The following is an 11,631-nucleotide window of genomic DNA, read 5'->3' as shown; positions in this document are numbered from 1 at the left end:
CTACACCTCAAAGCCCAGTTTGAGTACTTTGTTTTCTCAAGCAAGAACTCTATCTGGGCCTGGTTCTGGGCCTGTGTAAGGACTGCCCAGAACACTGAGGGTAAAGCCACGAAGTCAGCACCCGCCCCAATCTCATGAATGCCTGGATCTCTTTAGGTTTTTCCAGAGGACTGGATTCTACGATTCTCAGTGATCTTCAAAGCGAATGTCTCTGTGAAAGGTCATCTCGAGAAACAAAATGCAGCCCTTCCAGAAAACCCCGAAGGACGGAGAGGTGTTCAGTATTTCCAGGTCCCAACGAAGCAACCCCGCCCGACTCACTCTGCCCGGGGCGTCTCCCACCAAGCCGCGCCCTCCGAGACCCCAATTCCGGCCACGGGTTTGAACTTGGGAGGAGCGCGACCCGGGTTCCCGCCCTGCCGGGATCCATCACCCTCCCTACCGGGATCGCGCAGGCGCAGGCGCCCAAGAGTCCGGTCACAGTCCCAGAGACTAGGGTTGCTCCCGTGGCATCGCAGCCACTTCCACCGCTCACTATGATCCCGGGTCCCCGTCTGCTGCTGCCCGCGGTGCTCTGCCTGGGGCTGGGCGCGCTCGTATCTTCTTCGGGGTCCTCGAGCGTCCGAAAGCGAGGTCCCACGGTGACCGCCAAGGTGATCCTGCGGCTACCGCAACTTCCCCTCCTGCGGGCCAGGCACCCGGGCGCTTAGGCGACCGAGGCGCTGTGGCAGGACTGGAGAGGAGGGGCTCCCGGGGGGGGGGGAGGGAGGGAGACGACTGGCGGGGACTTGGGGGGTACTGTCTGGGATTAGAGGGGACTGGGGGACGCGGGGCTAGAGGAGGCACTAACTGGGATTTGAGACTGGCTGGGACTGGAGGAGGTCGGAGGTGGCCACGCGGCAAGCGGGAGGGGACGTCTAAAGATGCACCTCCGCCACTCGGGCTACAGGGTCGTCTCCTGCCGTCCCCGCCGCCGGTTGTCTGAATTTGTCATCCGGGCAGGTCAGACCTGAGCTGCTTGGGAGCCGGGACAAGCTCCCTGAAATCACAGGCCCTTCCTTCTAGAAGGGAAGCTGGTGGAGTACTTCCTTGGAATGGCCTGGATGGGGAACAAAGCTGGAAGAATGTAAGGGGAGGCCCGGCTTCCTGCTCCTTAGGACGTTGCCCGCTGCGTAGAGCCGAATGCTTTAATGAGACCTGTCCTCCTCCTATTAGGAGACCTATTTATGAACTGTCACCCTCCAAGAGTGCAGTTTTAAACTTTGTGGCGGCCTGGGTCGAGCCCTGGGCAAGCATGACAAGGCGACACTTTGAATCTTAAGGGAGGCCGGTGGGGAATCGCGAGGAATTTAGTCCATACAGGTCCACTGTTGAAATTATATTTCAGTCTGTTTTACCCTAGGGTAGAAGATAAAGAAAGGGTGCTGGGGGAAAGGGAGGGAGGGACTGCTGTGGTGGGGTAATGACCACACCCACACGCCCGCCCACACACACAAATCCCTAGCAGTTTTGGAATGGGATGGGACCAGCAGAAAGTGGTCTTAATGACTGGTCTGGTTTGCCACTGGAAATAATACCTCAGGACTAGCAGAAGCTTTAAATCTTTCCAGGCAGACTCAACCGAAGAGCCAGCGAGGAGAGAGAACTGAGCCCAGCTCTCAGTGCTACTCTCCTGAGACCCGAAATCCATCGTGGTTAGAGTAACATCCATCCTCAGGCAGCCCCTCGATCTATAGGTATCTAAACTGGAAAACAGATTTGTGCAAGCCACGCAGCTAACACAGATCTGGTGTGCACATACTATTTCAGATAAAAACCATAAACATAAAATTGACACAACTATGAAGTTGTTGTTGAAGGAAGTGGAACATAGGTTGGGTACCATTTAAAGAACACCTGACACCTGACAAAGGCTGGATTGCCAAGGGGAATTGCTTATGCAAAGTCTCCCAGAGGGAAACCCATTCTTGTCTCAGAGGTGCCTAAACAGCTTTGGGGGCCGGACTGAGAACGGAAAGGATGAGCGAGTAACAGAAAGATTCTAAACAGCCTTAAAAGGAATGGCTAGTAGTGTGGCCATTGAGGCCATCATTCGTAGGACTCAGGTCTTGCTCTAAGCCAGTGGCTCTCAACTTTCCTAATATTGCGACCCTTTAATACAGTTTCTTATGCTGGGGTGATCACAACCATAGAGTTGTTTTCATTGCTAATTCATAACTATAATGTTGCTACTGTTATGAATTGTAATGTAATTACAATTACAATTACAAATATCTGATATACCCCCCCACCTGCCAAAAGGGTTGCCACCCACAGGTTGTGAACCACTGCTCTAAGGTAAAGTGGATGGGGGGGTTTGTACATGGAAATGACGTAATTTCGTATATGCTCCTAAATGTCTGTGGTCACTTCGGTGGGTGAAATGAGAGACCATTTGGGGCTCTGTGCGAGACTCCAGATGGTGGCTTGGATCAGAGTGGCAATCTTGGGAATGAAGGACAAGGGACTTGAAGTAGATGTTGGAGGTTGGAGGCATAATTAACAGGAGTTACCGAAAGCTTAGATGAAAAGGGGAGTAGAGTAGTGAGATAAAGAGCATGATTATCTATCTATGTATCTATCTATCTATGTATCTATCTATCTATCTATCTATCATCTATCTATCTTCTATCTATCTGTATCTATCTAAATAGATGTGAATTTTAGATTAACAAAGGGTGATTCTTCGGTGTATGTCCCTGGTGACACTGGAACATTTCACCCAGAGAGCCTTTAAAATGTATCGATAGAGATGCACTCAGAGCAAGTCAGTGCCGGTCTTTGCAGCAGTGCCCAACACTTACATTTGACATCCCCTGACCAGCCTGTGGGAATCAGAAAGGACTGTTTCCATTCCCTATGTGCTCCCTACTAACGAGAAGTCGCAGATTAATAAGAGGGGACCTTGGACTGAAATCCTAATGTTCATATTCCTAGCTGGGAAGCTGAGGCCAATCACTTGGCCTCCCTCATCCGCACTTCCTCATCTGTGAATTAATGATAACACCTCCTGCGGTGGGCTGGGGGTTAGTTATATAAGGTGGTAAAACACATGGAGACACCATCTCAGTCAGCTTTCCAGATCCAGAGGCACTCATTCTTGAGCTGCTGTGAAGTGCCTGGCTTCTCTTTGGGCTCTGGTGAGGCCCCTCCACAAAACCTTATCGCTTCCCTTCACTCTAACAAAGCAGGGGCCTTGGAGTGTAGCATTTGTCCTCAGACCCCATGGAACTGGTAGCAGTTCCCTCTTCCAGCCATGAAAAAGGCTGCCCTGATGCTCGGCACCCGGAACGTGGGTCCTGCCTGGCTGCCTTGGCTCCAGGAAAGCATGTCCAGGAAAGATATGCCCATTCTTGTCTCTGAGCCTGGTGCCCTCCTTCCATGCCCTCTCCCAAGCCTTCCTGCCATCCAGCCGGCCTTCATATACAGCGCTCTTGGGCACGTCTCACATGCATGCTTTGTGCCCACTGTGGTTATTTTTTACTTGTTTTTTAATTTTTATTTTGCGAACTGGAACTTGCTGGCCTCAGCCTCACGCAGATCTCTGTCTCTGCCACCCACTGCACCATTTATCCTGTTTCTTACACGCTGCCTTTAGGATAGTGTGCGCAAGACATTGCCTTGCATGTAGGTATCTAATAGCCATTTGTTGGCTAAACATGGTTGGACTTTTCATTAGAGTTGGGAACATTCTGATTCCTTATACTGGGAGTGATGGGTATGACAGCTGGTAGGGAAAAAGATTGAGAGATGTGTGAGCCGGGCTGGGCTGTGTGTGAGAGTGGGATTCTCCTTGCTGATGGTACTGGGGAGCAGGCTCTTTTTCCTCCTCTCCTGCAGCTGCCTTCTTTGTTGCTTTCTAAGAATTTACTCTCTTATTTTAAAAGTTGGGAAGGCTTTGCAAATATCTTTCTGGTTGTCTCTTTAAAATTACACCCTGGCTCTCTGGCAGAGCAGTTCTATGACTACCCACATTTCCTTTCTCACCGCGGCATGGAAACCCCTTAGAGAAGTCACTTCTCACTGGCAGACTCAAATGTGCTGAGGCAGCCTTTCATCCCCATACTGCATTGGTGGTTTGCTCTTCTCTTCCATCTTACCTCACATGAAGAGACAAGTCCAATGTGTTTCTTCAAGCTCTTGTATGTAAGTGATAATAAAGCGGTGGCTGTTTTGGCCACGTGGCAGTGTAAATGCCACACAAAACCCTAAATATCACATCAGCCTATGACAGGCATTTCTGATGTATTGGCAGGAGCCCTTGCCTGGAGCGGAGTTTGACAGTCTTTACCTAGCGATTTTTCTAGATTTGCAAGGCATCTTTTTTCTTTGACAACCCTTCTTATACTTTTTATAGCTATCCCTTGAATTTTTTTTTTTTTTTTTTTTTTTTTTTTACCCATTCAAACAGTAAATTGGTTCATATAATCTAAACTTGCTAATGGAATGCCCTCCGACTCCATGGCCTTTTCAAGCCTTCTGTCGCCGAATCATCATCCGAACATAGTGATTTGTGGAGCAAAATGTGTATAATTTCATTCCAGGTGGAACAGTTTCTAAAGAGAAACTCCAAGAGAACTTTTATGTTTAATCTGAAAAAAAAAAAAAAAAAAAAAAAAAAAAACTGTGATGCGTACTTCTGGGGCTGTGTTATCTTTCCTTTGTTCTAAGGACAAATTCTACTTGGGCAACCATGGGAATCAGACACCTGAATCCAGTGTTGAAGTTTACAGGACAATAGCTTTGTGGGTAGCCAAGCACAGGTTAGATGTCCTGCTGCTCTTGGATGTGAGTGGCAAGCCTGCCAAAGGATTGCTGTTGAGTTTCATTGTCTTCACTATTCCCTTGACTGTAGACATCTACTAAGGACTTATCACAAGTTTGAGTGTTCGAAATGACAAAAAGCAAATTTGGATAGATAGACATTGGCTCCTCTCACTGTTTTTTTTTTTTTTTCCCCTGCCAAGAATAAAGGGAAGAGCAATAGTCTGTGTTCTGATCTCCACCCATAAAGGGAAGAAGAGTGTGGTTTTCTAAGGCTCTAGGGGGGTAATGTATGGAAGACTTTACAAGCTGACTCTGCCCATACTGAATCAAGCTTTCTTGGTACCTCATTCATGCTTGACCCATAGGTGGTACTCAGTAAATGTTTGTTGAATGACTATTTGGGAATGAACTGCCCCACACAGTGTTGTGTCAGCACTTGTAACTGACCTCATGCTTCCTGACTCTCATAAAACACTCATAGACAGGCTTTCGTATGGGGACCAATTTTCAGATTTAATTTTGACTTAGCTGGATCTTCTTTTTTCATGTGGTGATCTTCTATTCTGCATTTCAATTACCTGCAGGTCTTCTTTGATGTGAAGATTGGAGACAAAGATGTGGGTAGAATTGTGATTGGCCTCTTTGGAAAAGTGGTACCCAAAACGGTGGAAAACTTTGTGGCTCTGGCAACAGGAGAGGTCTGTCCCAGCCTTATTGACTTTAACTGAGCACAAGTATGGATCTTACTTAAGACAAGATACAAAGATGTCTTCTGGAAAAATTGGAATTAATATATCAGATGAATGTGTGACACTTTAGACTTTTGTTTTCTTATAATTATTCAGTCCTTAGGCTTCTAGAAATCCAGAGGAAAAACAGGAAGTGAAAATACAGACTGCTCTTTCCATTAATATTTGATTCCTATACTTCAATTATTTTGGACAGCTAATGTTAAACTTTCCCTCATACATACTTGCTAGAATGTAGTGAGTTTCTGTAGATGTTCTGTTCAAATTTTCTCATTTTCAGGTAAACACTGTTCATCTTTCAATAAGGGTTATTTTTACTTGTGTACTCATTTGAAATCATCTCTTTAGAAAGGCTATGGGTATAAAGGAAGCATCTTCCATCGAGTCATCAAGGACTTCATGATCCAAGGAGGGGACTTTACTGCTAGAGACGGCACTGGAGGTAACAGTCTTTTGCATTTCTCCTTTCCCATTGACCAAGAATTAGAGCCTCACAATTATGGAACAAAACTAAAAAGCCCACCCCAGTTCTTTTTTTTTCTTTCTTTTCTGTTTTTTGTTTTGTTTTGGGGATAGGGTTTCTCTGTAGCTTTGGCTGTCCTAGAACTCACTCTATAGACCAGACTGGCCTTGAACTCAGAGATCTGCCTGTCTGTGCCTCCTGAGAGCTGGGCTTAAAGGTGTGTGCCACCATGCCTAGCTCCTACTCCAGTTCTTTAAGGAGGACAGAGCTGCAGAGCCCTAGTGCCAGAATCCTAGCAGATATGAACAAGAGATGTGCTCCTGAGATTAAGCAGGGTTACGAGATTGTTCATGCCGTATAGAGACAGCCATTTGGCAGGATGTTTTGCAGGCATTAAAAAGGTCATCCCATATGTAGAGGGTAGAAAAATGTTACAGAGGTGTACTTGCACTGGTGTGGCAGCCAGCAGCTGGTGTGTGTGTGGAGAAGGAGTCAAAAGGACACCACTGGCATGTTAGTGGCAAATCATAGTGAATTTTTGCCTCTTCTATCAAAATTGCTTTCTTTTGTGACTGGCCCTTTTAAGAATTAAAAAAAAAATGTTTAAGTCATAGCTGAGCCATCAACAAATAAAATACAAGCTAAGTTTAATAAACAAAGTTCAATAAAAGGCAAATACTTCAATTTCTAGTTTCACACTATACTTTGCTATCTCTCTGAGGATCATGATTGCCCAATTCCAGGGAGTGTCATCCCTCCAGTGAGCACACTTTTTCAGACCACTTCCATCCAAGCATCTAGACAGAACTTAAGTCTTCTTCAGAAGACTTAGCGGCTAACCTTTTGAAGAAGCACTTGGGCTGTTTTCAGACATTATTTTGACTTTACGCTTTGTTACAACAGCTTATTTATTTAGGCATTGCCATTTAGCCCTTCAATTTGCCATGCATACTTTGAAGGCTGAGTTTCAGTTCTTGTGAAAACACAAAGGTAAGAGGATGTAGCTCAGTGGTAGAGCACTTGCCTGGCATGCATGAGACCTGGGGTTCAAGCAACCTCCAGCACCACAAAAGAAGCAACAATCCTATCAAAGTGGCCCAGGATGAGAAGTGCAGGGTGGAGAAGGGAGGGGCCTGTGGGTTCCTCAGATACGATTTGTGGAGACCCAGGCAGGGAAGCAACCCTGCGAATGCAACACCTGATCCCAGGCAACAGTGTAGCTGCTTCTAGCACCCGTACCCTCACTCTGCACCTGCTCTCTTACCAGACTGAGTCCAGCAGGGACAGTGACAACTTTGCCCTCTTACCTGTTTTTATTCTTGCCTTTGCCTTCCCTGCTCAGTGTGTATATGTGAGGGTGACGAGAAGAATGGGTTTTAGATTAAATTTTTCTGAGTGTGGGAAGAGAGGGAATTTTGGACCTTTGTGAGCAGAGCTGTCCCCCAGGTCATCCCCGGTGTCCTAGTCAATCAGCTTAACAATCCTTGGTTTTCTTTCCACCTCTGGTACTTCTAGCTGAGCCAGGATTTTGAGGTTGGCAATTACTGGGCAAACAGACCTTTAGAAGGAAAGGCAGGCAGGACAGGCCCTTGAGGGGCTGAAACGTAGGGAGGGTGGCTCTCACAGTCCACACTGATGTTGTGGGGAAAGGGTCCTTGCTGTGGCTGCTGCTTTGCCAGATCTCCAGGACGTGGGTGTCCCTAGTTTGATCATCTTCTGTATCCTGTGGACACTGAAGTCACACCTGTCACCTACAGACTAGCTGCTGCTGCTCTTGGCTCTGAGACAAGAAAAGGCAGTAGGCTTAGAGTCGGAGAGCCAGATGTTGCAGTTCTGCTCTGCTATTTGTCAGTTTTGCAACTGTTTCTGAGCAAAAACCAGGACTGAGCAGGACTGTCTTGTGGGGCTGTTGTGGGGTTAAACCCATGTATGAGCTCAGTACTTGGTCACCTGGTTGATGCAGAGATGGAAGTGACCCTGAAAACTTCAGGGTCACTTCTGCTGCACATACAGCAGAGGCAGAGCCACCAGGATAGCTCAGCCACCATTCTACCCTGCTTTCAGGTGCCATCTTCCCTTCAAAATGAAATCACTGGCTCACTTCATGAAACTTTGGCTTGAAGCATGGGTACTTTCATCTCGTGCCATGTTAAAGGGCCTTCTTTGGTTTGGTTCAGACCCTGGTCCCTTTTTCCCTTAATGAGACAGTATTCACTTCTGGACGTTTGCCTATCCTCATCCCTGTCACCTGTGGGATTCTATTAACTGATGGGGGGGAAAGACTTAAGTTTCTCCGAAGAGTTTGCTTTTCACTTTGCTCTTGTCCCTCCTTGTTTTGCCTCACCCAGGAATGAGCATTTACGGGGAGACATTTCCTGATGAGAACTTCAAACTGAAGCACTATGGCATTGGGTGGGTCAGCATGGCCAATGCTGGCCCCGACACCAATGGCTCTCAGTTCTTCATCACCTTGACCAAGCCCACCTGGTTGGATGGCAAACATGTTGTATTTGGAAAAGTCCTGGATGGGATGGTAATTTGAAAAATTGTTTTACCCCCCTTTTATATTTATGAGGAGATCTTTAGTAATCCATTAAATCTTCAAATGCATTATTAGATAGCCTCTATATGGTGACTAGAGTTTTTTGTTGGTGGTGGGTTTATGTTTTGGTTTGGGTTTTGTTGTTTTTCAGGACAAGGCTTCTCTGTGTAGTCTTGGCTGTAATCTTGGTCTACAGAACTTGTTCTATAGACCAGGATAACCTTGAACTCACAGAGGTCCACCTGCCTCTGACTCCTGAGTGCTGGGATTAAAAGCATGTGCTACCACTGCTGGGTTATGATTAGAAGTTTTGAAGGTGAACAAATTACATATGGCATAATATTTTAATTGCTAGAGAGGCATTAAAGCAGGCACTGAAGAAGTTAGGTATTCAGTTAATTTGAAAAATGTACCAGATATACACTAAATAAAATATTATTTGGTATTCAAAAGAACATTTAAATGAATGCTATAACACACACACACAATCACACACACACACACACACACACACACACATATATATGATTTATTATCTGTCTATCTACTGGTCTGTGTATCTGTCTGTCTATCTATCTTACTATTCACACACACTTTGAAACCTTATCCAGTCACAAAGAGACAAATAGTATATGAGTTTAATTATATGAGGTATTTAGAATAGTTAAGGTCATAGGGATAGAAAAAAATTGACAGTTGTCAGGGATGGGGAAAGAGAAGTACTTAATGAATACAGAGTTTGCAAGTTGACAAAACTGGCTGCATGCATGTAACTACTACTGAGCTATGTATTCATTTTGTGACTTTCTTGGGAAGATATAGATAAACATCTATTTATCCTAGATAGAGCATGGATGACCAACCAGTGGAGTGATTCTACCAAAGTTCAACTTGGTGAACCAATGAGTTTACTGGGTTTCCTTCAAGAGTCTAGATGACAGATTACTTATAGGAGCACATGACTCAAAGACAGCTATATCACTAAAAAGCCCATTCCAGCAAGTCAAAAAATTTACAACCTTGGAGCTCTATGCATGCCTCCCAGCAATCCAACTGTCCTGAGAGTCCCCTTTGCCTAAAACAATCTTTATTCATATATAACTTGAGGGAGATACCTTGTAAATCTTGTAAATTTCAGGGACTTTCTGAGATTTGTGAATTGTTTTACTCCTGAATCTTAGGAAACCTATCTCTAGAATGGAAAATACAGAGTATATTATTACACAATACTCCTTAGAAATGAATTGACTGGAAATTTTTGTGTTACATTTCCTTACTACAATTAAAATAAAATATTAGCCTGTAAGTGGTATACAACTCTAATCCCAGTACTCAAGAGGTAGAGCCAAGCAGATCTCTGAATTTGAGCCTATCTCAGAAATTAAATTAAAATATTATAGCTAAGTGTGATGGTGCATTATTTTAGTCCCAATACTAAAGAGGAGAGGCAGGAGGATTGTGATTTCAAGACTAGCTATGCTATAAAGAAAGTCCAGCCTGGGCTAAAAGCAAGACTTGTCTCAATAACAAGTAAACAAACAAATACTTGGAAAATCCTGAACTGTGCAGCGGTGGCATATGTATTTAATTCCAGCACTCCAGAGGCAGAGGATCCCTGAGTTTGAGGCCAACCTGTTCTGAGTGAGTTCCAGGATAGCCAAGGCTATAGAGAAACCCTGTCTTGAAAAAGAAATCCTAAACTCATATGATTTGGTGCACATACTAAGTCACATATAAAGACACAGGTTATAATAGCCAGAATTTATTAAGGGGACCCAAATCTACATTGTTAGTTATTCACTGGAAAAATAACAAGAGATCCAATTCATAACCCTCTCAGGATTTCTTCTATAGCATCCTAGAACAGCTCTCTCAACCTCTGCCAGATGTCCAAGTGTCCTGGTTAGCTTCCCTGTTGCTGTGACAAAACACTGACAAAAGGGACTTGGAGAGGAAAGGATTTGTCTTAGTTGGGGTTTGTGTTGCTGAAATACCATGACCAAAAGCAAACTGGGGAAGAAAGGGTCTACTTGGCCTACATTTGCACATCACTGTTTATCACTAGAGGAAGTCAGGGCAGGAACTCAAGCAGGGCAGGAACCTGGAGGCAGGAACTGTTGCAGAGACCATGGAGAGCTTCTGCTCAGTGGCTTGCTTCCCATGGCTTGCTCAGCCTGTTTTCCTATATGATCCAGGACCATCAGTCCACTACCCATACATAGTGGACTGGGCCCTCCCACATCAATCATCTGGTCTGTTTTTTTCTCTTCAGACTGTGGTACACTCCATAGAACTTCAAGCAACGGATAACCATGACCGCCCACTTACCGACTGCACCATCGTCAACAGTGGCAAGATAGATGTGAAAACACCCTTTGTGGTTGAGGTCCCTGACTGGTGACAGAAATGATGGAAAACAAGGAGCACACTCTGGCTGGTCCATGTGTGCATCTGCTGCCCACTAGCTGTCTTTTGACTTTTTAGTTACTTGAAGTTGTACTTTCAAAAAGGAAAATTCTCTTAATCTTCCAGTCCAGATTGCAACAAAGATTTAAAAATCAACCACATGGCTAGATGTCCCGGCAAACACCTATAATACCAGCATTTGGGGGTGGAGGCAGGAGGAATAAGGATTCGGGGCTTGCCTTGGCTACATAGTGAGTTTGAAGCTAGCCTAGTCTATATGGAACCCTGTTTCCAAAAACCATGCCAACAACAATAAAAATCAACCAAAGTTTATGGTGCATGAATTTTTCCATATTACCTGCTCAGGTACTTTAATTGAAAAAACAGGTCCTTCTTTTCCAATGGTGCTGTGTTTAAATCAGAAAACTTTGTACTGGATATTTATTTTTAAGAACATGGTCATTTGTTTATTTTCACCCAGTTCCTTGTAATCTCCGTGTTCGCTGATCTGGAAGGTTTGTTTGAGAAAGGTGACAAAATGAGGCTTAGCATTCCTTGTTCAAATAATTCTTGACAAGTAAAGGGAAATTTGAATAGTATCACATGTTGTATGTTACTAGCTTTTCCGTGCCTTGTTTTCTTTATATTAAATACTTTTTATATGA

General features: G+C 44.8%; 1 protein-coding gene across 1 annotated transcript; it reads left to right on the top strand.

The window, feature by feature from the left end:
- Positions 1-491: 491 nt before the first annotated feature.
- Positions 492-11,631, top strand: Ppic (peptidylprolyl isomerase C). The gene is made up of 5 exons (XM_051200972.1): positions 492-653; positions 5,391-5,504; positions 5,904-5,997; positions 8,367-8,551; positions 10,833-11,631. The coding sequence occupies exons 1-5, from the start codon at positions 537-539 to the stop codon at positions 10,959-10,961; spliced, it is 639 nt and encodes a 212-aa protein (XP_051056929.1). The 5' UTR covers positions 492-536; the 3' UTR covers positions 10,962-11,631.

This window comes from Phodopus roborovskii, unplaced genomic scaffold (assembly GCF_943737965.1).
Source record: "Phodopus roborovskii unplaced genomic scaffold, PHOROB, whole genome shotgun sequence".
NCBI lineage: Eukaryota > Metazoa > Chordata > Mammalia > Rodentia > Cricetidae > Phodopus > Phodopus roborovskii.
This window is presented reverse-complemented; position numbering and strand designations above follow the sequence as displayed.